The sequence below is a fragment of the Melitaea cinxia genome, chromosome 1 (assembly GCF_905220565.1).
Source record: "Melitaea cinxia chromosome 1, ilMelCinx1.1, whole genome shotgun sequence".
Taxonomy (NCBI): domain Eukaryota; kingdom Metazoa; phylum Arthropoda; class Insecta; order Lepidoptera; family Nymphalidae; genus Melitaea; species Melitaea cinxia.
Window position 1 is genome coordinate 15201752 of NC_059394.1, and position 27584 is coordinate 15229335.

A 27584-nucleotide genomic window follows, 5' to 3' on the forward strand; every position below is an offset into this window, starting at 1 on the left:
AATCTCCTTCTTTATTGAAGTCGGTTAATGAGTATAATGAAGATTGGTTGCAATAAGTGTGTATAATTAATTTGGTAAAAAAAAAAATTGAAAGAATTGGAAAAAACTACGCTACGCCACTGCGTCCTCTGCAGTTTCACCCGCGCTAAAGCCAAGATCTAAATAAACAAACTACCGAACGAGACAACATTATTTCATATTAAAATGTCAGATACCGAGATTAGCAAATTGAAAAATTTAGCTTTTTTTAATCTTTCCGCCTTTCTTTTAATAAAGTATAAAGAACCTTTTCTTATAATTGTGTAGCTTTGGTTGTTCCACGAAATAAATGTGGATTCGTCCAAAGAAAATAGTTACGTAAGGTTCCGTCAGTCAGTCAGTAAGTTCAGTTTATTGTAGTCCACTGCTGGACATAGATCTTCCCAAGTTCGCGCCAGACACGTTTCTGTATGTAGATTGAATAATAATAAAGACATGGCAAAGATCGGTTGTCATCTCTTTGACTATAATCAGTGGAGATTTCCATTGCTTTGTTATTGGTTAGTTCAATTTAGCTAGTAAGTGATAAAGTACCCCAAAATCATAAGCGCAAACAGCGGTCGCACGTAATGTTCGACTCTGTTTGCTAACAAAATCTTGCACTCGAATTCCGGAGTATAATTATACAAAGTCAGGGTTATCTAAATTTAGCATTTAACCTGTAACCGGTTCTCATAATTTGTGAAACGTATAACGACAATATTCTTATAGTGATACGATTTAAAACAAATACAGTTATATTTTGAACAATATTCAAATACAAAACATTCAACTAGTTAATAAAAAAAAAAAAAAAAAATTGTGCAAGCCGCGGTATAGCTGATGTAGGTGAGTGATATTAATATAGATATGTATATTTTGTGGGCTTGTAGTCTTTGACACATAACTAATTATAATGTAATGCAATAATATATAAATTTAATCTATGGTAAATATAGATTTAATCTTTATTACACAGTACAAACTCCATTTAATTGCATATGATAGAAACTTACCTTTTCTAACTAGGTTCAACTTGAATGAATTGCTCAGTGCCAGACAAACTAAATAAAATATTATCGTAATAATTTATACTCGGGTGGTAAGCATATTAAAATCTTGTAAGTACCGCTTCTTATCAAAAAGGTACTATATAAGATGCTTAACAAACTTATACATTGCACTAACAAATGAATTTTTGCGTGAAACACTCGTATCTATATTTACATCAGCGATTTATTTCTAGTTTTATTTTTCGATTTAAAGTGAATTTAAAGCTATTGAAAATCTTAGACTAAAATCAACTGTTGGAATTAAAGGTAACATCGATTTTATTTTTATTTTGCGATATTAAAATATTTTACTCTGTTATTCGTATTTATTGGAGCGAAGTCCCTTATGGGGCATTGCGGTACCCTAGCCGGCAAAAAACGTCGGCGAGTCGTCGTATAGTCGTGTTTGGTGCCTTTACAGTGTCTAATGTATCGTCTACGTGATGACTATTATTATTATTGCAGTTTGCAGTTATTATTATATCATTCATTATTATATATTTTTATAAATAAAATGAAGGTGTTAAGATAATTTTGTAGCTTTTTTTTATCGATAAAAAATTATAATAATAAATGTAGACCCGAATAATTCTTTCTTCTTCTTCCTTATACCTCGAATAAAATTAAATATTTTATAATAAGGAACTTCGTTCCTATCTGGTATCCCACGACACCATACGGTTTTATTTTTAATATAATAAACATACACAGCTTTGCTTAGGACCCTTTTTATTGTTTCTATTTTTACGTATATATTTTAAAACGTATTTTTTAGTACTTATTTGTAACTAGCTGTGCCCGCGACTTCGTTCGCGTGGAATTTAACAAAATAGTTATTGTTTAGTTCGCAGAGTTATAAAATAAATAAAGTTCTAATATTAAAGTAGCCTAAGTTACCTACTCCTAATTACATCAGCTATATGCCAGTGAATATCCCGTCAAAATCGGTTCAGCCGTTTCAGAGATTACCCAGAACAAACAGACAGACAGATAAAAATTCTAAAAATTGTTATTTTGGCATATGTACTGTGTATACATACATATGAATTTAGTAAAAAGCGGTTATTTTAATATTACAAACAGACATTTCAATTTTATATATTTGTATGGATAAGAACAAGTAAAACTTAACATACTAGTTTTTAGAGAAGAAATGTAGGTATGCAGTTTTGCTGTTTTTCATTTGGAAATCATTCGTTGCTTACTTGCAAACGTAACATAGAAAATTAGAAATTCATTATAAATTTTCGTCTACATATTAACTATTACTAAATATTATTTATAATATAGAATGGCTGAAGGAAAATCCCTGTCATCCAAGGAAATAATTGCCCTAGAAGATCAATATGGATGCCGCAATTACGCGCCGTTATCCGTTGCGCTGTGTCGAGGACAGGGTAAGCTTAACAATTATCTAATACAGTTTACTTTTTTACTTGATAATAATACGCAGGGCTGAATATATGGGAGGGCAACCGGTGCTATAGCCCCGGGGCATCCACAAAAGAGGAGCCCCCATAATAGAGGAGCCCCCCACAATAGAAATTTCGGGGGAAAAAATTAAAATTCAGACTAGTAAACACTAGTCTTTTTCACACTACTTACACACACTAACTTTTTCTTTCATGTTTTTTTACCGTTTTACGTTTTAAAAAAAATTGTCCATTTTATTTGGAAAATAATTTGGGGCCAAAAAGCCTTGACTCCTTTGTTGCCCCGAGGCCTCCAGTCATCTAAATCCGGCCCTGATAATACGTACGCTCAATGATCAAACGAAGTGTAAAATAGACTTTTGTAATGATTTATTGATTAATTTAAGTTAAAAATTCAAAATCGAAATAAAGTAAGATCTTAAACTTATCTTTTTAAATTTTCAAAGTCAAGTGCTAACTAGAGCTTACTATAGAATGCGTTGAAGAAATAAAGGTTCACTGCTCGTTCCCCGTAGGTGATAGCGTGATTATATGTAGCCTATATGTTGACCCGACTTCTTAATAATATTTGTGCCAAATTTGAAGTAAATCCATGCAGTACTTTTTTGAGTTTATCCCGGACATACATACAGAGAAACAGACAAACAGACAAAAATTCTAAAAACTATATTTTTGGCTTCGGTATCGATTGTAGATCACACCCCAAGTATCCTTTAAAAAAAATATTCAATGTACAGTTTTGACTTTCCTACCATTTTATTATATTTATAGATAAACCTACGCCTCCTACTATTAGTTAGTCGAGGAATTAATTAAGAACAAGGTCTAATGAAAAATTTTCGCGTTTCGACGAAAGTCAGAGAATGAAAACTTCTCAACGGAGGTCAACTTAATTGTGTTTCTCGCAAACGAAAAAAAAACCGACTTCAATTACATCGACAAATAATACAACGTAGGTACACGAAAAAATACTTAAGTAAACATGCATTATTAGATATGGCTCGAAAAGTGCTTGTCAGATTTGAATTAAATTTAAGTGGGACCACATGACAAGCACCATCACTCGATTAAAAAAAATATGTGGTGTCATGATAGTACAGAAGCAACACAAAAAAAATGTTGAATTATATATATATTTTCTAGTTCTTGATTTTTTTTGTAATTTTGTTGATTGATTTTTAATTAAGTACATAAAAGTATTTAGGAAATCTAGTATTTTAGAAAAGAACAAATACCGTAAAATAAATCAAACAAAATAATAATAATAATAATTCAAACTATTAAGTGAAATAAAAAACATGTGTCTTTATTTATTTTTGTCGACCGTATAAAATTACATAAATAATTTAAAAAAAAAGTTTACTAGTAATATTTTAGTTGTAAAAACGTCATATTATACAATCGTGTGACTGATATTACGTCACTTTCGTTATATATTTTTCTTACGGTTTTAGCATCACATTTTTTTCAGTTCGGTCGCCCAGCCAAATATCAAGCCTGCCGTAAGGAACTTCGTTCCAAAAACACAATCGAATTGAGAACCTCCTCCTTTTTTGGACGTCGGTTAAAAACGATATTTGTGATCACTATTCACTATTATATATATGCTTAATATTGGTGATAAATGAGTAATATAAACCAACTATGATTATATAGTTAGTTACTATTAGGTATTTGTGGGTTTCTATTCGGTTATATCTACATTCATCATTACATTACAGCCTAAACAGTCCACTGCTGGACATAGGCCTCCACAAGTTTACGTCAAAAATAACGTGAACTCATGTGTTTTGCCCATAGTCACCACGCTGGGCAGGCGGGTTGGTGACCGCAGTACTGGCTTTGTCGCACCAAAGACGCTGCTGCCCGTCTTCGGCCTGTGTATTTCAAAGCCAGCAGTTGGATGGTTATCCCGCCATCGGTCGGCTTCTTAAGTTCCAAGATGGTTATGGAACCTTGTTATCCCTTAGTCGCCTCTTACGACACCCACGGGAAGAGAGGGGGTGGCTAAATTCTTTAGTGCCGTAGCCACACAGCACATTAGTATTATGAAATTAAGTATATATTATACTCTCTGGCATCGTGAAGGAGAAGGAGAAGGATCATAAGTTAATCTCTTGCATGGGGAAAGAGGCCTATCAGAGGATATCACAGCCTGAATCGTGATCTTCATCGTCAACCTCGTGAACTTTGTATGCCTACATTACTTACATTAGCTGTTCGTGAATCTTACATAAACACAAGAACAGCTTTACTCAAAATCAACAACTTTTGAGTTTTAGTAACGCTCGAACTCGCCCATCGAGGGTTCCGTACAAACAAAGATATTAAAAATATTTTTATTATTATATGCTGTACATAAAAATTTATTCTTTTCGCAATTTTTCGTTTATTTGGGTTATAAGATATTGCTTCTTACCAAATTTCAAGATTCTGAGATCACGGGAAGTACCCTGTAGGTTTTGATTCCCTTGCGAGTGTAGAAAATTTACAGCATAATCGGCTGTATCTTTTGATTACGTTGGCTTTGAAATTTAATTTTTTCACAGCTCCAAGGGACAGTAGGCCTGTATATTTCAGCAGTAGAATTTCAGCTTGATACCGCCACGCGTTCCTGAGAAAAAGGTTCTTGACAAACAGACGTACAATTAAGTGATCCTATAAGGGTTCCGTTTTTTCCTTTCTAGGTACGGAACCCTAAATATATATAGGGTATTTTTAATTAGGCGACTAAACTATATAACTATATAAATATATTTATAGTTTAATCGCCTTGTTAAAAATAGAGGAATATTTTAATTGGTTTATTTTATAAACCATGTTCCATTATTCATTGACCCTAACAGATACGTGAGAAATACGTATTTATATAATTCACAAAAAAATCGAATAACGATAAATAAATCTGACTTTTTTGTTTTAATTTTATCTATCCGTGAGCGTTTCTAAAAAAAATTTAGATTGGATTTTTAGCCTTGATCTTTCAAAGTGACTAAGTTAATCTGTTACCTGTTATGATAGATATAACATACGAGTACGTTGTGCATTCGTGTTGGTTTTATTTTTTACGGCTTTTTTTCTACGTAATGTAATAGGTAAGTGCCCTATATGCGATATAAAAAGTACGTTTTGTACGTTTAATGACAGTAGGTATTGTTTCTCTTCAGATCTCTTCTATCTTAATCACATAAACAGTTTGATTCTTATAATATTGATGCTTAATAAACAAATTTCATCGAAAACGATAAAATTATGTCATTTTCATGAAAAACTAGTTTCTTCATATTATGAAATATTACTGAGTATGTGTATGAATTCAATGTGTCTGTAGTTCTGTACTCATAGTACGTACTGTTAGTAAAGATGCGATTATTCATTTTAGATTTATAGGAAAAAACTAATAAATAAAATGGTAAATGTTGGTAGGTTAAGGACGCTATCACATTTTTCTACAAATATCAGTGTTTTTCACGTACCATTTTAATTAATTAGGAGTCACCCTGAGAGGATATCTTGGTTTCAAATGAAAGATAATATATTCATCTCCGAGTGAGACCATAAAAATTCTATAGCCCCATACAAACTTTTCACACAAATACAGTTTAACCATCACAGAAATCGCAAAAAATTAAAAAAGACGGGTCTGAATTGGAACCATTATAGCCTAAATACACTGCACTAAGAAAAATAAATACACTAAGAAATTGTTGCTTATTTAGTCCTCTATGCGTAGCGCTAGATATTTTATATAAAAATAAATAATATTTCCATTTATGAGAAAAATAAGAAACGCTCTCAAATTTCTTCATACATTTTTTACAAGTGAACCATCGTCGTTCGTCATTCCGCGCCGAAACGCGCTCATGGAAGCACGGCTGTATCGCTTCAGCGCAAGTAATAATTACGTAAAAAATGAGTTTTTTGTGTGTACTGTGCTTGGACGAAATTGATACTTCACAATCGATTGTCTTTGCTATGCATCTGGTTTATATATAATAATCAATAATAATAAGTAATCTTTACAATTTGTCTTCTTTTCAACCGACTTCAAAAAAAGGAGGAGGTTACTCAATTCGACCGTTATATATATATATATATATATATATATATATATATAAATATATATATATATATATATATATATATATATATATATATATATATATATATATATATATATATATATATAATGTATGTTCGGAAATAACTTTTTCGTTTATGAACCGATTTTGATAATTCTTTTTTTGTTGGGAAGGAGATATCCCTAGTTTGGTACTATGATAAGGAAACTAGGATCTGATGATGGGATCCCAGAGAAATCGAGAGAAACTTTCAAAAATCGTACGGGTGACTAGTAAATTTAATCATGTTTTCATTACTATAAAGCACTACTATTTAATAAAGGTCTGGAGTCGATCTGATTGATGATGGAGAAGAAAGATAGTCGAGGGAACTCTTCAACAATTTATAGCAATTACCTGCTTTTTGATCTTAATTCATTTCTATTGATGAGAACTTTGCACCTGTATTAGTTATAAGTGCCATTACAGTCTGATGATGGAGACAAAAGATAGTCGAGGGAACTCTTTAACGATTTATAGCAATTACCTGCTGTTTGAACTTAATTCGTTTCTATCGATGAGAACTTTGCACCTATATGAGTTACAAGTGTATTACAGTCTGATGATGGAGACGAAAGATATTCGAGGAATTACCTGCTGTGTGGTCATCTGTGTCACAGGACCAGGTTTGATGATGGAGCCCATAAACACTCGAGGGAATTTCTCAACAATTTATAGCAGTTACCTTTTGCTGTTTGACGACCGCTTTGATATAATGGTGCATGTGCCGCGTCGGCGGCGCCTAAACACTGACGGTCGCGGGATCAATTCCCGCTTGGAGTGGATATTTATGTTTATACAAATATTTATTTTCAATCTAGTTGTTAATCCTTGTGGTTCTCCCAACCTAGCCTCGGAGAACACGGTAGGCTGTCAGTCCCGGTTGTTATTACGTGCACCTGATAGCGAACTTTACTCATAGTATGTCGACGCGTTAGCGCAGCGGTCACAGCACTGGCTGTTGCGCTGGCGTTAGTGGGTTCAATCTCCGCGCAGGACAGACATTTGTATTGGCCATATAAGATGTTTGTCATGATCTGGGTGTTTGTGCTTGTGTATTGTCTATGTTTCCGGACCCCCGACATAAGAGAAAAAGCATCCTTGTTAGGTCTACCCATCACTAAAAATTGTAAAATAAAATAATTTTTAACAAAAAAAAACCGACTTCTAACAGGAAACTAAAAAGTGAAAAATAAACTTACTTAGTACAAAGTAATTCGTATTTTGATTTAGTTAATCAGAAATGATTAAATAAATATTTTATAATATTGAAGAAGTTTCCTGTTTGAAGTTGGTTTTTTTTTTGTTAAAAATTATTTTATTTTAAATTTACATTCATCATCATCATCATTGTTCCGTTTGCAGATTTATAAAATAAATAAATTTCTAAAATAGAAGCAGCCTATGTTACTCCTTATTGCATAAGATATATCCCAGTGAAAGTACCGTCAAAATCGGTCCACCCGTTTCAGAGATTAGCCGGAACATACCGACAGACAGACAGACAAAAATTGGAAAAATATTATTTTGGTATATGGACCGTGTATACATCCGTATGCATTTAGCAAAAAGCAGTACTTTAATATAACTAAAGGACACTCCAATTTTATTTATTTGTATAGATTGTTTACGTAAAATATGTTACGTTTATATTATTATAATGTTAAAACTATAATAATATAACTTAAAATTGTATGTGATTTTGAATTATAAAAATAAGCGTATTATTATCTATTATATTTTATTGTATGGTACGACGAACGAGTAGTAGATACCCTGACGCCTTAAGACATCGTCATAAACAGAGTAGGGGAGAGGTTCCGTGAATAGTAGGTACTTAGTAACAGTTACCAAGTTCGACTTTAAACTTACAACTAAATTTACTAATCAATACCAGTAAAATTAAAAATTAATACTTTCAAGTACCAAGATTAGTTACGTCGGTACAAAATCGAGCAGATAGCGGTATCAATGTGTGCGTACGCGTAATGTTATTGTGTTGCGATTTAAATACCTAAACTTGAGCGAGTGAAAAATGTGATAGCGTCCTTAAGGTTGATAATTGAAATGTTAAGCTCATTTTAAATGCGCTAAAAAGAAACGTATAAGTAAAGTAAGTCATTTAATACCAGTAGTTGCTCACGGCTTCGCTCGGGTAGAAATATATATATATATATATATGTATATAAATCATTTATTTTTTTATAATTTAAATCTCTTGGGATTGTATTTGTTTTCGAGTTCAAACATTGTCGTATTTAATAAAAAAATGTTTGGTTATATCTAGGCGGTAGGTACTCGCGTGCGGTAAACGAAGTATTTCCTCCGTAAATCACGATTTTTCAGGAATTCTGGGATGAAAAGTAGCCTCCTATACGTTGCTCCATAACCTCTTCTATCTTTAAGTGAAAGTCTTATAAAAATCGGTTTAGCTATTTCGAAGATTAGCCCGATCAAACGAAAGACTGTACACAAACATTTTCAAATCCTTTGTTTGTGTTTTAGTACCTATCGTGTAAATAATCCTCGCGAGATTTAAGCAAGTACCTACTCGTATTTACTTAGTCAGAATATTTTAAAAAATTAAAATTAGACAGATCAAGTTATTTTTGATTTACTTGGTTATCTACACACTATTAGTTATTGACATGATTTTTTGTTGTTATGTAGTGAAGTGAACGCTCTTTACGCAGAAAGAATTTTCTGTCTAATCGGTACACCCAGTAAAAAGTTATGCGGTATAATACAACGTAGGTGACAAAAGAATTGTCAAGTAAAAACGCATTATTAGATATAGCTCGAAAAGTAGTTGTTAGATTTCAAATAAATTTAAGTGGGACCAAATGCCATAAACCACCTTTCGATTAAAAAACCACCCAGTCAAAAGTTCTGAAGTAACATACATAAAAAATACAGTCGAATTGAGAACCTCCTCCTTTTTTGGAAGTCGGCTAAAAATGAGAAGCGGTAGGGAAGTGTACGAATAGTTGATAAAGAAATAGCATGGAATTTACAAGCTATATGATATAAAAATAAGTAAATATACTATATATAATACATACATACACATATACACATATTCATATACACATAATTATAATAAAAATAATAATAATAACGTTGTATTTCTGGTTACAATTGAAAATGTTTAAGTCGCTTATTATTTATCCTGTTTAGAATATAATAAAAAGGAAGGATTTTAAGTCATAAGATTAATATTTACAGAAATCAGATATGACCTACACTTAGACTAGTATTAGGGTACAGGGTACAGTGTGTAGGTGGTAGGGACTTCAAGCGAAAAAATTGGGTGAAATACCTAGGTAGCGTTAGAACAAATTTTACTATAAGAGTCTCTGTAAAATTATTTATATTTATTTTCATTTTTAAATGCTTCCTTCTTTAAGTCATTGGACATAGTATTTAAGTCCTCAGAAATTTTGTTACGTACCTACAATGTTTACGACGAGGCGAATATGTAAGAACGGCAGTAATTTGATATTGTATCAAATACAATCTAGAAGACCGTTACCTTCTTGACTGAACGATCCTGTGTTTGTTTATTTTTATTTAATTAATTAGATACTTATCAATCATCGCCCATAAATAATTTATAGATAAGCACACGTGATACACACATATATTATTATTATTGTCAATAATTATGCCAATGTTACATTGGATAAGCGAAGTGATGAAATAGTATCTTATAAATACATTTTAAACAAGATGATGAAATGCTATAAATGAAATTTGTTTAGTCAAGAACTCAATCGTTGATAAGCAATAGTAAACAGTACACAGTACACACTAAGACATTCTATATTTAAAATAACAAAGTTTTATCAAATTGCTCAAAAGCCGGCGGTGATTAGGTATAATCCTACGGAAAATGTCTCATAAACTTTATGAAAACATGGACAAATGCAAAGCAATTTCTCATACCGAGTTATGAGAGACTATGAGATTATGAGAATTTGGTCTGCCTTTGTCCTTGTTTTTATGAGGTTTATGAGATTTTTTCTATGAGAGTTTTCTATAAGGGCAACATCGTCATATCGTTTAGTATGTGAAAACTTATAAAATGTTCTTGTCGGCTGTAGCACAGCTCCGTTTGTCTAGACAACTAATAATATCAAAAACTAGAATTAACGTAAAAAAGCTGTTAACGCTAATTTAGGTTTTTTTTGTTGCATAGATAGGTTTGCATTTGCAAGTTTTTCAAACATCTAAGATAAATAGGTATACAAGATACATTTACTTTTTTATATCTCGCGAGAAAATATTAAATATACAGATATTGAATCATTCACATTTTATGTTTATCTGGTATGTTACAAAGAGCGGAACGGTTATGAAATATTATATATGTATAAATATAATTTAATTTGTAATAATTTAAGTGACACCCTATCTATTATAGCTTTGCTAATGTAATCATATATATTAATACGCTAAGGTTAAGATGTTTGCCTTCCTTTTTAGAAGACACCTAACAATTATTACGCATAAATTATGTATCATTTTATAAATAATTGCTTGCTCTACAGGCATCAGCAACTAAAAATTTATTATTCCTTTTGTTTTTGTAAATTAATTAATTATTAAAATTATATATATAAATATACATTACGACACAATACAGCATGCTGCCGTCTGACGGCTTTAATTTTGAAACAACGTCAACATGTTTGATGGTCGGTAATTTTTTGTTCAATTTTAAATCAACTCACGTATTTATTACGTATGAACTGCTTTGCAATTTTTTACCCGACTTTAAAAAAGGAGGAGGTCACCCAATTCGACCGTATATATCTTCGTCATTTATGATAATGGAATCCCAGAGAAATCGAGGGAAACCGTTTGTTAATTTTTTTTTCGTCTACTTACGTTGCATTACTTGTCGATGTAATTGAAGACTTTTTTTTTCGTATGCGAGTAAACACAATTATGTAAAGTGATAACTATTATACTTATTTAGTGCGAATTATTCGCACGGGTATGGCTAGTAGGTATATTATTATATTTCCCATTCAGAAATAGCTTATAGGTTCACAGTTTTCTATCGTTTAAAAATATCATAATGTGTTGACAATTCAGCCCGTTATATCCTACTGCTGGGCAAAGGCCTATTTCTCCACTGCGGGTTGGCGGATATAATTTATACTGTGAGTAACAACCGTGACCGACAGGTTAACGTCATCTCTGAAGGAGGGTGGGGAGACCCACAGGAACATACATCCAAACCGGTAACAAATATTTGTACAAATATAATATCCATCACGAGTGGGAATCGAACCCACAAACCTCCTGTGTGTAGACGGGCGCCTACACGGCATACGTACCACTACACCAGAGCGGTTGTTCACAATGTGTATGGTGACATATGCAAATGATACGATGACATATATGTACAGATATTCACTACATATAATATGAGACATAATTATGACACGAGTACGATTACCTTCAGAAAAGCAGGCTATACTAGTATTTTTATTATTCCTTATCTTTATATGTAGTAGTGTAATTTATATTGTTAATACAATATAAATTATCTTGAACAAATAGTCAAACCATACAAACGCTACCTATGTTTACCACATATATACCACAGTTTATGAAATAGACTGACAGCTAAAAACTTGTTTACGAATAAATTTGAAAAGATAAGCAAATGAAATGTAAACGGTACGAAATTCAGGTATTTTATTACTCGACTTCGCTAAAGAAGTTTTAAGTGTATGTTATATGTATTAGATATGTTCACGGAATATGATTAAAAAGTTTAATTTCCTGATCGCGTTTGAAAGATGTGTGGCTACGGCACTAAAGAATTTAGCCACCCCCTCTCTTCCCGTGGGTGTCGTAAAAGGCGACTAAGGGATAACGAGGTTCCACAACCACCTTGGAACTTGAGAAGCCGACCGATGGCGGGATAACCATCCAACTGCTGGCTTTGAAATACACAGGCCGAAGACGGGCAGCAGCGTCTTCGGTGCGACAAAGCCAGTACTGCGGTCACCAACCCGCCTGCCCAGCGTGGTGACTATGGGCAAAACACGTGAGTTCGCGTTATTTTTGGCGTAAACTTGTGGAGGCCTATGTCCAGCAGTGGACTGTATAGGCTGTAATGAATGATGATGATGTTTGAAAGATGTTAATTAAAGTAATTAATGCTCTATCAGCTACTAGTGTGCTAGCTGTAAAGTCAAATTAATTACTTGATTATAAATAAATATTTGTTTTTTTTTAGGAATCTTCGTTTGGGACGTAGAGGGCAAAAAATATTTTGACTTTTTAAGCGCATATTCAGCGGTAAACCAGGGCCACTGCCATCCTAGAATAATAAAAGCACTCAAGGATCAGGCTGATAAATTGACACTTGTATCAAGGTTTGTCAATTTTTGATAATTATTAGACCAAAATATATGGAATATTCTTTCTTCCATTGTTTTATATTATAATATATTTTTATAAATACATATATAAACTTTTGTTTTCATTTTTATGAAGTACATAAAACGTAAGTTCGAGAAAATGATAATTCATAGGTATGTTTGACTTAAAGTTATTTATCTTTAATGAAACTGTGCTGATATGATGTGTTGCATCCAAAATTAGAACACTTTGAGATAACAAATCAGTAATAATGTAATTCCAATTTTTTAAAAATAAGACAAAGAAAAAAAAGAGAAAAAATTGTTACGAAACGAAACGTGCCAAACTGATCAAATTATGTATCTTAACAGGATAACTTTGCATGTCGTGTTTGCTTTAATATGGTTGTACATTTATAAATGTAGTTTATTATAAAATTAATATTGTCAAGTATAATGAATGTAACAACTGCTAGCAAACCAATTTAAATAAATAAATAAATCAAAACGTAACTGTTGTGTTTGACTTACAGAAGTGTTAACCAATTCTACTGCATACGGCTTCCACTAACCTAGGTAATATTACGTGTATGTAGCTACATGTATATTAAAAAAATGCGTGCGTACAAAGTACACATGTCAGAAGTGAAACTTCTTTGGCAAACTAATTTTTAAGTCTCGTTTATATTTATACAAATCTGAAGCTTTAGATTTTCGTTCCAGCGCCATCGACAAAAACGTTGCCATTTCATCAAAACTTTGCCGTTTCATCCGTAAAAATTTTACCCTCATGCGCCCAAAGAAGTTTCACTTCAAATAATATATCAGTCAGCTGTTATCTTAGATATGGGCATTAAGTTGAATACCTTAGGAAAACGTCTAGCTTAATAGACTGTCTGTACTTGTTATCATTTTTAAGTACTAATAACGTTATGTTAGAACAATGTTAAGTAGCAAGTTGTAAGTTTTTTTTAGCTAACGTTACACACAGAGCTGGAATAGTGATGAAGCTTAATTACTTTTGACTTGTGAAATTTATTTTAGGGCTTTCTACTCGGACCAGCTTGGTAAATACGAGAAATTTATGACCAACCTTCTCGGATATGACCGACTATTGCCGATGAATACGGGGGTCGAAGGAGGAGAGAGTGCATGCAAGATCGCGAGAAAATGGGGCTATGACGTCAAAGGGATACCAAAAGACCAGGCCAAGGTGAAAAAGACAACTATTTTATAGTTTGAATTACCTTTTAGAATCTTTATTCTAAATTGACGTGAGTTTTCAGTGTTTAACCATGTGACCCATAAAAACCACATAAATCATTTATATGATATTCTAAACATAATATACTAGATGTTCCCCGCGGTTTCAGCCGTGTTAATTTAAGAAAAAAAATGTACTAAAATAAATAAGTACTAAAATATCATATAGACTATATGTAGCCTTATAAAATATAACCTCGATAAATGGGCTATCTAACACTAGCGCGTTCAAGCAAACAAACAAATAAACTCTTCAGCTTTATAATATAAGTATAGATATGAATGTGTCTATATAATATTAACAACACTGCAAATCGCTTGCTAATTACATCAGAATTGGATACATTAATACGTATGAACCTACGTATGCAATTTTGCGTAGATACCGATAAAATGTTATTATTTTTATGTTTTGATAACTTGATTAAATTAATTGATAAGAAATAAGGTAAATTTTATTACTACTAATAATCGCATTATGAGTTTGTAAGTTTTGTTATTAACTTGACTTAAGGTCACGTAAAAAGTGGGTGTACTTGAGATAACTTTGGATGTAGATAATTATGCTAATTGACTCAATTAGCATCCGATAATAATGCTTAAAATAAAGAATTATTGTAACAAATTATCTTACATCGATGATTATTATATCGGCGAAACATGAAAAGTAAATCATTAAAAATATTAAGATGCTGTATTGTTGTGCTGTGTGGCTACGGCACTAAAGAATTTAGCCACCCCCTCTCTTCCCGTGGGTGTCGTAAGAGGCGACTAAGGGATAACAAGGTTCCACAACCATCTTGGAACTTAAGAAGCCGATCGATGGCGGGATAACCATCCAACTGCTGGCTTTGAAATACACAGGCCGAAGACGGGCAGCAGCGTCTTCGGTGCGACAAAGCCAGTACTGCGGTCACCAACCCGCCTGCCCAGCGTGGTGACTATGGGCAAAACACATGAGTTCACGTTATTTTTGACGTAAACTTGTGGAGGCCTATGTACATACATATAGCGATGAAAGAAATCTATGTCGACGGTGAATCAATTTAATTTAATACTTTCTGCGTTTCGCAAATTTGTTGACTAAAATGGTACTGCGGTTCAGACGGACACTTTTTAAAGTTGTTTACTTTTATGCAGGTATGTGTCGTAGTGCGATTTCTTTTAGCTTACAGCAGCTTGCAATTATGAGGTTGTAGCAAAATATTTTTTATTAATGGGATCAGAAGATCTTGGTTTTGATTGCTTTCATTTAAACAAAATGTTCACCTTTGCAATATTAAAAATATACTTTTGGTTATATGAAATATAATACATAACGGTCTGACGAAATAAGATTCCATGAAAAGTCGGTGTTATTTTTGAGTTGAAGTGTCTAATTTAACGCAGTGGCTTTTAAACTTATTTATCGCGATACGACTATATATGACCTAATCAGAGGTTTAAAAATATGGGGGCACACTAAAAAATAAATCAAAACAAAAAAAAAAAAAAAAAAAATTAAAAAAAAAACCACAACAATAAATAAAATAAACTTTTCCTTTTTAATTATGTTTGCAGGCAAACGAAGAAAATCTGACTTCAATTATATCGACAAGTAATACAACGTAGGTAGACGAAAAAATAGTCAAGTAAATACGCATTATCAAAGATTACTTCAAAAGTTGTAATCAGATCGTGATGAAATTTAAATGTGACCACATGATAAACATTGGCTTTCGATTAAATTCAAAATTATCAAAATCGGTACACCCAGTAAAAAGTTATGCGGATTTTCGAGAGTTTCCCTCGATTTCTCTGGGATTTCATCATCAGATCCTGGTTTCTTTATATTTTCTTTATCATGGTACCAAACTAGGGATATCTTCTTTCCAACAAAAAAGAATTATCAAAATCGGTTCATAAACAACGGAGTTATCCCCGAACATACATAAAATATATATATATATATATATATATATATATATATATATACGGTCGAATTGAGTAACCTCCTCCTTTTTTTGAAGTCAGTTAAAAACTTCTACTATCAAAATGTAACGTCAATACATAATAATTCGTATGCTACTAGCCGACCTAGCGAGCTCCGTACCGACTTTTTTTTTTCTTGAATATAATAATTATTTATATCGAAATAAAATATAGCCTACGAATATCTTTCAAGTTGGATCAAACTGCACACGGTGTGCAAATTTGATTAAAATCGGTTAAGTAGTTTAAGAGTTCATCGCGGACAAACAACGTGACGCGTAATTTACCTATCTATTAAGTACTCATGTTTACTTAGTTCGACAATTATAAAAATGAAAATCTATTAGATCAAGTTATTTAATTTTCTTGTTGATCTACGTGGGTAAATCTCGCGTATTATGAGCTTCTACCATTATCTGTTTTTACCAGTAATACTGTGTAACATGCAAAGTCTCTAAAAAGCTTTAAAATTTTTAGTATAGAGGAATAAGTAATCATTCAAATAGTTGTGAAAACATTAAGATTTTAATAATATCATTTTCGTAGCGTCAGATGTCATAGTGTTTAATTTTTACTTGTAAACAACTTTATGTTAAGTTTAAGTATACTCTACAATAATAAAACCCTGTCCATTATGTGCAGACAAATATAAATAAAACAATAACTTTCTTTCAGATAATATTCGCAGAAGGCAATTTTTGGGGACGAACGTTATCAGCTGTTTCGACGTCGTCAGATCCCACATGTTTCCAAGGTTTCGGCCCTTACATGCCCTGCTTCGAACTGGTCCCGTACAACGACATTCCAGCACTAGAGGTGATTCACTCAATGTTATGTAATTACGCAGTCAGTCCCTTTACAGTACATTTTGTCGTATGTATTTTAAAAATCGTATCATAATTTTTTAAGTCCATTTTTATTACATCAAAATATATTTAACATAACATAACATAACAATACACTTTATTGTACACCAATACAGAAATAATACATATCAGATTGATTTAATATATTTAAGGGTTATAATATATGAGAATTTGAGTTGGAAATGATCATTATTGTTATTTCTGAGATGTTTAAAAGATAACAAAGCAATAACTTTTTTCAAGCAATCAATTTGACTCAAGATATTGACTAAGCTTTTTTCAACAATTTTAATTTTTTATAAGCAACAAATTCGACCCCCAGACTAAGGAAAAAAATTTTTTTTCGCTCCAGCTCCCTTATAATTATATATGCAAAGGTATATTCGTAATGTCTTCAAAATCATTTATTTGCGACTTTGCATTCGATTTTGTGACGGCGTCCATGACATTTAAGTAGGTACTTATTCTTCCTGCCCCACCCTGCAACTCACAACCCCCGGAGCAGAAATTAAGGTTACGGTGTCATCAGGCTAGATAAAAATCATGCAACGAAATATAAAAATATACTTATATTATACATGCAGTTTAGTATTATTACTGAAGTTCGTATTTTAAATTCATTATGTACCCATATATTTATTATTTTAAGAAAAAGACGAATCCTTTTAACTGAGGTAGGGCACAGCAGGAATTTCCTGCTCAAAATCTGGAGCAGCCCGACTGGGGTAGTACCTCGACCTTACAGATCACAGCTAAATAATACTGTTTTCAAGCAGTATTGTGTTCCTGTTGGTGAGTAAGGTGACCAGAGCTCCTGGGGGGGATTGGGGATTGGGTCGGCAACGCGCTTGCGATGCTTCTGGTGTTGCAGGCGTCTATAAGCTACGGTAATCGCTTACCATCAGGTGAGCCGTACGCTTGTTTACCGACCTAGTGACATAAAAAAAAATCCTTTTTAAATTTTTCAGAAAAAGCTTAAAGACCCAACAGTGGCGGCGTTCATGGTGGAGCCCATTCAGGGTGAAGCCGGCGTGATCATCCCCGACGACGGTTACTTGAAGAAGGTTCGAGAACTCTGCACCAAGTACAACGTGCTGTGGATCGCGGACGAGGTGCAGACTGGATTAGGTGAGAATAAATAAAATACATATATATTTCTATTCCGCTTCAGCCTGTATTATCCCACTACTGGGCATAGGCCTCTTTCCCCTTGTCATGTCAGGATCAAAGCTTAATCCACCACGCTGCTCCAATGCGGGTTGTCGGATATATTCCCTACTATGAGTAACAATCGCTATCAGGTCTACGTGGTAACAACACAAATGATTAAAATTATAAGAATATTAACAATTTTTGTTAATATTCTTATAATTTTAAATAAAAAATTTTTAAAATAAAATACCTAAGTAATTTTTCAACAAAATTGTATAAGTAGTGGGCATACTTTTTATGTAGGTATCAGATCCCAGTATATCTAAATGTTAAGCATCTAATAATTTTGATTTACCATTTTACAAGACAGTTTTATATTATTATATAGGTACTAGTTGAAATATTTAATTAAAAAACGCGCTTCTGCAAATGAATGACATATTCTAACGTGGCCTACATTTATCATATTTGCATACGACATGTGGTATGCAATTTGTAAAGGCTATACATTTCTGTTATCTAAATGAGAATGTGTAAAAATATTTTTGATATTTTTTGCAAGATAAATTATTAAATTGTACAAAAGGCGGGATTAATTTTTAAATGAATGTATACCAGTCAACTTTAGTACCTACCTACAAGAGCAGTCGTTTGTAGGTGTCCCAACTATTAGTTATGTTATTAATATGCATTATTATATATGTTATTTCATTCAATTTTCTTCCTTCTTGACGCTAATTTAACGTCTTTAATGGGACTTATATTTATCAAATTTTTATAATATAAAAAAAATCTAATAATTATCCGTAATATTTAATCTACAGGTCGTACTGGCAAGTTGTTAGCAGTGGAACATGAAGGAGTAAAACCAGACATTCTCATCTTGGGCAAGGCTCTCAGCGGTGGAGTATTACCTGTTTCAGCAGTCTTAGCTAACAATAATGTTATGGATGTAAGTTTTGTTATAATAACGACTACGTGCTGTGTGGCTACGGCACTAAAGAATTTAGCCACCCCTTCTCTTCCCGTGGGTGTCGTAAGAGGCGACTAAGGGATAACAAGGTTCCACAACCACCTTGGAACTTAAGAAGCCGACCGATGGCGGGATAACCATCCAACTGCTGGCTTTGAAATACACAGGCCGAAGACGGGCAGCAGCGTCTTCGGTGCGACAAAGCCAGTACTGCGGTCACCAACCCGCCTGCCCAGCGTGGTGACTATGGCAAAACACATGAGTTCACGTTATTTTTGGCGTAAACTTGTGGAGGCCTATGTCCAGCAGTGGACTGTATAGGCTGTAATGTAACGAACAAAATAAAAATAAAAAACGTTGTTTTAAATGCTGCATCTACTATAAAAATTTACACATTACACCTCCCATTAGGATGATAATCTTGCGTATAAAAACATTCGTTATGTGATTCGTCCTGCGCCAGATATCGCTTCAGCTAGTTTTCACTGCGTCAACGAGTTTTCATTTAACTTATTTTTACCGAAAAAAAAAACTCAATTCTGTTGTATATGTGTTACTTCAGAATTTTTTACTGGGTGGACCGATTTCGACGATTTTTTTTTAATCGAAAGGTGGTGTGTGTCAATTGGTCCCATTTAATTTTATTTGAGATCTAACAACTACTTTTCGAGTTATATCTAATAATGCGTTTTTACTTGACGCTTTTTTTGTCGACCTACGTTGTATTATACCACATAACTTTTTACTGGGTATACCGATTTCGATGATTCTTGTTTTAATTGAAAGCTGGTGCTTGTTATGTGGTTTCATTTAAATTTGATCGAGACCTCAAAAGTACTTTTTGCGCTTTCTCTAATAATGCGTATTTACCTAACTATGTTGTCCCATTTAAATTTTATCAAGATCTCCCGAATACTTTTTGAGTTATATCTAATAATACGACTCTCTACATTCGGTTTATTATTGGTCAGTGTAATATTGAAGTCGGTGTTTTGTTTGCAAGCATACTCAATTAAATAACATTTATCCCTACTAACATCAAACTTTGAAAAGATTATCGGAATATTGAATAGATATACTAATGTAATTGTATTTTCGTAAAGGTAATAAAGCCTGGCACACACGGGTCGACGTACGGCGGGAACCCCCTCGCGTGCGCCGTCGCCACCGAGGCCATTAAGGTAATTAATTCATTTTATAGTATTACGTTACTCATTTTACTTCTATTAAAAGTACTATAAAATGTAATAGTAATTCGAAAGGTATAAAATATAAGTCGTTATTTGTATTCAGTACACTGTTTTTTACCCGACTGCAGAAGGAGGGTAATGTATTTCGAGTGTATGTATGTAGGTAGAGTACAGCCTAAACGGCTTGAAGGTTTTTCACAGGGTACATAAAAAATAAAAAATAAATTAGCGGAATTAGGATGGATTAGCATTTTTTTATTAATCATATCGAACGGGGTATCAGCTGGTTTCAGAAATATATATATTGTTATCCTTAAATCGAATGTGGTGTTCTCTAGTGGTCAAAAATTGGAAAAACAAGCTCTACAATTTAGTGTGAAGTGCATTCAGTGCACTGTGTATTATATTCCATTCGATACTTTTATAAACACAGATATTTTGATGAATTAATAATATAGTAATATATTTCAAATTATTGCTCGCGGGGACAAAAAGTTCTACAAAACACTGATTATACTATCAACCTAACATTGACAAAACCTAAGTAATCTCCTTACTGATAATTCCAAATAAAAAAAGATGTTTTGTATGTGAAGTTATTGTAAACTATTGTGTTTGCAACAGGGATTCTAAAATGTTCATTCAATCCAACTAGATCTATCTGGAATCCAGATAGACCAAATAAAAACAGATAAAAATTGTATGAAAAATTTGGGACCATGGCATTAAATATTTATTTAATTCCATGATCAGTAAACGTTCCTAAAATACCATTTATTTCGATAAAAAATAATTAAAAATACTAAATTGATGCGTATAGCGTAAATAAAAAAACAAATTATAACAACTCTAATAATATTTTTCTTACTTTTGTTGATAAGTACCTTTTATAACTAGATACAATAATGTTATGCATTTATTCCAATAACTTTAAACATCACCGCATGCGTATGTACGTTATACGTTTGCAGTTATAAAATCTATATCTGGCGCGCCATAGTAGGTTACTAATAATAAATGAATAAAACAAAGGCAAACAAATTATTATGACAATACGTGCACTTATTTGTAAGTTAATATGATATACGCGTGAAGTTGACGTCTTATACTGAAACATGTTAATTTAATTAAGATTTGCTTATATGTTATAAGAATATTTATTAAAATCGCAATAAATCTGATCTCCAAAAGTACACTTCATATGAATGTATACATTGAATTTTTGAGTTATATTTAGTAAACTGATGGATAAAAGCATTTTCAATTAAAAAGAGCGGTTACCTAGATCGCTAGCATCGGCGTATTTCGGGTAATTATTAAGGACCTCTACTATAAAAAGTAACGAACTATGACCAGATTTCTAGGTGTCTTGATTTTCGAAACGAAAACCCAAACAAATTAGGGCCTTAGATCATGCTGGAATGCCCACTATGTTATGATCCGGCTCTCCTTCTGGAGCTACGCTTGCCAAGCTCTACTGCGAGTTGTCGGACACAGTCGTATAACGAGGTCATAGGTTTTAATATATATTTCCATTAATGGTTGAGGAACTTAGCGCTTGAAAGTTAAGCGGCATTATTTCATATACGAACCGACGAATTTTCAATTAAGATATATAAAAAGTTAAATAAAATAAAATAAAAAATAAATAATATATTATATTCTATCCACTGGGCCACCCGAGTTCTTATAGAAGAATAACATTTCTATACGAAATAACTCCCATAACTATGTTTTTACATAATAGTAGAATATTTTACAATCATAATGAATATACGAGAATGTATTTTTCTGACAGGTATTATTAGATGAAAAATTATGTGAAAATGCAGAAAGACTAAGTGGAGTTTTCCGCGAGGAGTTGCAGAAGATCCCCAAGTCGAAGGTGGTAACCATCCGCGGCAGGGGGCTGATGTTCGCGATAGACGTCCACGACAGTAAGTTACCCTTTTATCCGTATGTTTTTATGTGTTTAACTTATTTTAGACATTTTAATTTTTAGCCCTAGATTTCACTTCATCGAGGTTTAACTTTGGACACGTTTCAAACATTAAGGTTTGAGATTATTAATACTAAGTGACGTATTCTATAATACGTCAAAATATTTTATAACAAGCATATATATATTATATTAGCTGTGCCCGCGGCTTCGCCCGCGTAGAAATCAGTGTGTCACAAAGTTTTCCCGACTTCCGAAACGAAACCGAACCGTTTTCCGAAACTTCCAGTGAAACTATAATTAAAATCGGCTTAGGCGTTCCGTAAACCTCTCTTGAAGCCCTCTCTCCATTGGTGAAATCGCATGAAAATCCGTTCAGTAGATTTTGAAGGAATCGATCACATATACTTTTAGGAACTTTGTTTTATAATACACTAACTGTCGCCCGCGACGTTCGCGTGGTTATAAAGATATGCATTACTATTAAGATGTTTAACGCAATTTTTTTTTTTCAGTCACTTGAAATGCTTATCCACACTGAGTAACTTTTTAAAAGGCGCAATTTAGTATAATTTAATAGTTATTTTTATAAAACTTCTCTATGCACCACATTTTTAGTTTTATTTTCAGGCTGCAGTATAAATAACCTATCAGGCGAACTTATAGCTGCTGTATACGTTTCATACAAACTATTAACCCCAATTAAACCCCCTTAGCGGTGGAATATCGCAAAATCCGTTCTTAGCGGACGTCTATTAACTATAATCTACCTCCCTGCCAAATTTCATCTTCGTCCATCCTGGATGGATGGACCATCCAGCGGTTATTGAGTTCTCGTGATGAGTCAGTCAGTGACCTTTCTCTTATTTATATATAGATTACGATGCATTATTTCGACATCTCCTCACCATCTATAGAGCATACATTTTAAATTTCAAGTCTCTTACTCAAAAACATAGGGCTTTCGTACAAACTTCCAACCCCCGTTTTATCCCCCCCGTTTTATTAGTTTTGTAAAATCCGTTCTTAACGGATGTCTATGCTCTATAAGGAACCTACCTGCCTAATTTCAAGTTTGTAGCTTTTATAGTTTCGGAGATTTCGTGATGAGTGAGTCAACCTACCATCCCCCATTTTAACCGCAAAATGGAGTTAATTTCTAAACATACATTATTTGGGCACCTTCTCTCCATCTATAGAGCATACATTTTAAATTTCAAGTCTCTTACTTCAAAAACATAGGAGTTTCATACAAACAACATTTCATACAAACTTCCAACCCCCGTTTTATCTCCTTAGGGGTCGAATTTCGTAAAATACGTTCTTAGCGGATGTCTACGACCTATAAGAAGCCTATCTGCCAAATTTCAAGTTTTTAACTGTTATAGTTTCGGGGATTTCGTGATGAGTGAGTCAATCTACCATCCCCCATTTTAACCGCAAAATGAAGTTAATTTCTAAACATACATTATTTGGGCACCTTCTCTTCATCTATAGAGCATACATTTTAAATTTCAAGTCTCTTACTTCAAAAACATAGGAGTTTCATACAAACAACATTTCATACAAACAACATTTCATACAAACAACATTTCATACAAACTTCCAACCCCCGTTTTATCTCCTTAGGGGTCGAATTTCGTAAAATACGTTCTTAGCGGATGTCTACGACCTATAAGGAGCCTATCTGCCAAATTTCAAGTTTTTAACTGTTATAGTTTCGGGGATTTCGTGATGAGTGAGTCAACCTACCATCCCCCGTTTTAACCCCAAAAAGGAGTTGATTTCTGAAGATACATTATTTGGACAGCTTCTCGCTATCTATAGAGCATACATTTTAAATTTCAAGTCTCTTACTTCTAAAACTTAGGAGTTTCATACAAACATCCAACCCCCGTTTTACCCCCTCAGGGGTCGAGTTTCGTAAAATCCATTCTTAGCGGTAGTTTACGCCTTATAAGGAGCCTACCTGCTAAATTTCAACTTTGTAGGTGTTATAGTTTCGGAGATTTCGTGATGAGTGAGTGACCTTTCGCTTATATATATATAGAAGATAGATAAATGATTTCCTAAAAAATTATAACATTTTGTTTGTTTACATTAAAAAGTCTTTTTATTGACAATAACACTAGCTGTGCCAGCGACTTTGTCCGCGTGTAATTTAACAAAAAAAGTTATTGTTCAGTTCGCAGAGTTATAAAATAAATAATTGTTTTAAATAAAAGTAGCCTAAGTTACTCCTTATTAAATCAGCTATCTGCCAGTGAAAGTCCCATCAAAAACGGCTCAGCCGTTTTAGGGATTAGCCGGAACAAACTGACAGACAAATAGAGAGACAAACAAAAAAAAATTGTAAAAATGTTATTTTGGTATATGTACCGTGTATACATCCATATGCATTTAATGAAAGGCAGTTATTTTAATATTCCAAACAGACACTCCAATTTTATTTGTCTGTATAGATTATGGTGCAGAAATGTTAATAAGACAACAAAGTTTTAAGTTAGAATTTTAATGCGGAGATGATGGAATGTATGAGAGATATGCATTTTTACTATTCAAATTATTTTTTGAAAATATTGTTCGTCTAATAGCGGTAAAATATTATAAAAAAAATTCATAAAAGATGTTGGTCATATAAAGTATTGAAACGAAGTAGGTAAAGGATATTTTTTAAATTTTATTTAAGTTATCACGTGTGTCAAACCGTGACGATTTAATTAACAAGTTATCTACGAGTATACACAGCTTTATATAAAACACTTTATATACCTACGTAACCACACTTTAATATTATTATACTAATATCAGTACCTAATATTGCCAATCAAGTATCTATTGTAAAAAGTCTATTCTGTATATTTAGGAAAATCTAATAAACTAAGAAAAACGAATAATTTGGTCAAGGGGCGTAGCTAATCGTAAGTCGTAAATGATATGACTAAATATTTTCTTAATTTGAAGAGATCATAGTAGATAAAAGCAGATACATAGATTATTGAGACCGGCCTTTAAAGAAACATAGAAAAAAAACATGAACGCCAAAGATAATTAAAAATTGAAAACTAGAAAAATTTAGATTGTAACCAATTTTTTTCCATTCACAGGTATTCCCGCTTATGAGGCTTGTCTTCGGCTGAAAGAAGCCGGTATGCTCGCGAAGCAGACTCACGGGCAGACGATCCGCCTCGCGCCGCCTTTGGTCATCACTGAGGAACAATTGAGACAAGGCGCCCAAATCATACAGAAAGTCTTCGCGTCTTATTGAAATTAATATTTTTACATTTTACACTAATATTTTTATTTGAAATAAATTATTTAGAAAAATCAGCACAATTATTGGAATTGTAATTCGTTTCATATTATTGTAGTTATGAATATAAACTAATATAATTAATCTCAAACACACTGTAGTCATTAATCAAAATATGACGATTTGTATTATTTTAACTAAATCTTATGCTCCATATTTCAATACATTCCTCATTCTCATTCTTCAAAAGAACCGGAATGGCGATTGAATGGAATTTCTAAATTAATATACACTTTTGCCATACATCATGACCCATAGTGTACATTTATTTGGGAATATTTATAGAGTAACAATAAAAGTTTATGTTTTAATGTTGTTACGTACAACAATTTGAAACCTGAGTGGCTGTTCTACTGTTTGTATTTTTTACAAATTTAAATCATTGCCTTCACAAAAATTCTTGGACAGTGTTCATCTAATATATAAAATTCTTGTGTCGCGGTGTTTGTAGTTAAACTCCTCCGAAACGGCTTGACCGATTCTCATGAAATTTTGTGTGCATATCGGGTAGGTCTGAGAATCGAAGAACATCTATTTTTCATCCCCCTAAATGTTAAGGGTAGTGCATCCCTAAATATATATATATTTTTAATTTTTAGATTATTTATTGATTATTTTATTATAATTTGGCGTTGAAAAATACATACAGTCCTAAATTTTTACCTTTCTACCACCAACCCCTATTTTTAAATAGCGTTTAGCGGCAAGACAACGTTTGCCGAGTCAGCTAGTAATATAATAAAATTCTCGTGTCGCGGTGTTTGTAGTTAAACTCCTTCGAAACGGCTTGACCGATTCTCATGAATTTTTGTGTGCATATCGGGTAGGTCTAAGAATCGGCCAACATCTATTTTTCATCCCCCTAAGTTATAAGTGGGGGGGGGGTTGAGAAGGTTAATAAAATATATGGTAAAACAACGTTTGCGGGGTCAGCTAGTATTATATAAATTCACTTGCAACATTCGTGCCATTCTGTTGAAACGTCATATCAAAGCAAAATCCTTTCCGCATTCAGCCTGTAACATCTTTTTCCATATAGGAGAAGGATTAGAGCTTAACTTTAGAACTTAGCACTTGTGTCGGTCGTCTGACGTTTCGTTTCGCATACCTGCTGTTATAAATAATATCCTTCACGTTAAAAAGAGGGACAGTGGCTTCGAGAAATTGTCCGAAACATCTGGCCAAACAAAGAGTAAATAAGAGGAATTGTTAATAAACGGTCCGAGCACCCGATTCGCCTGACTCAGACTTTCTTCGCTCTATATAATATGCCATTTTCGTCGTCATCGAATCGATGACAGCGACATATAATATATGCAGTAATATTCAATATTTCGCGTTTTTCTTTCGTCAGCATATTCTTTGGGTAATATGCGTTCTAAATATGTAATAAAACAATTATATTTAAATTTATTTAATTTAAATAAATTAAGTATGAACAGTTTATTATTCCCGTCAATCTCTATTATATTCAGCGTCAATCTCACGTAAGTGGAGGGGGCGGGGTCCAGGCAAATCTCATTAAATCTCACCTAAGGGGAGGGAGGGGTCTAAACTGATCGAAACATAGTTCACTTAATTAATGGATGCCCCCTTAAGGGATACTCTTCTTATATTTAGGTTAAAGAAGTCCTTTTTAATAAAAGTATTTATATGCAACACTAGATGCCATTAGCTTAAATGGCATGTGAAAAAAGCACTGAGTTTCTATCAGAAAAGTTATAATTTCAGCTTAAAGGTAGTGACGTATATTAATAATCCATTCATAAAGGTCAAAACCTGAACTTTGTTATTTCACAAGTCGTACGAGTAAATTTAGTAAAAACGTATGGAATATAATATTATATACTATGTTAGGTAGAGGTCGAGAAATTTAATAAGAAATATATGTATATGTATGTAGTTAAGTATAC

The 27584-nt window shown here is 32.9% G+C and overlaps 1 protein-coding gene across 1 annotated transcript; it reads left to right on the plus strand.

The window, feature by feature from the left end:
* Nucleotides 1–2361: 2361 nt before the first annotated feature.
* LOC123654199 (ornithine aminotransferase, mitochondrial) lies at nt 2362–25787 on the plus strand. Its single transcript, XM_045590122.1, has 9 exons — nt 2362–2467; nt 12881–13019; nt 14049–14217; nt 16914–17054; nt 18073–18232; nt 19081–19208; nt 20333–20410; nt 22218–22356; nt 25466–25787. Exons 1-9 carry the CDS (start codon nt 2362–2364, stop codon nt 25624–25626), a joined length of 1221 nt encoding a protein of 406 aa, XP_045446078.1. The 3' UTR covers nt 25627–25787.
* Nucleotides 25788–27584: the final 1797 nt, after the last annotated feature.

Coding starts and splice junctions, on each gene's coding strand:
- LOC123654199 (XM_045590122.1), top strand. CDS start 2,362: ATGGCTGAAGGAAAATCCCTGTCATCCAAGGAAATAATTGCCCTAGAA. Junction 14,218..16,913: donor TACCAAAAGACCAGGCCAAG/GTGAAAAAGACA, acceptor ACTTTCTTTCAG/ATAATATTCGCAGAAGGCAA. Junction 17,055..18,072: donor ACGACATTCCAGCACTAGAG/GTGATTCACTCA, acceptor TAAATTTTTCAG/AAAAAGCTTAAAGACCCAAC.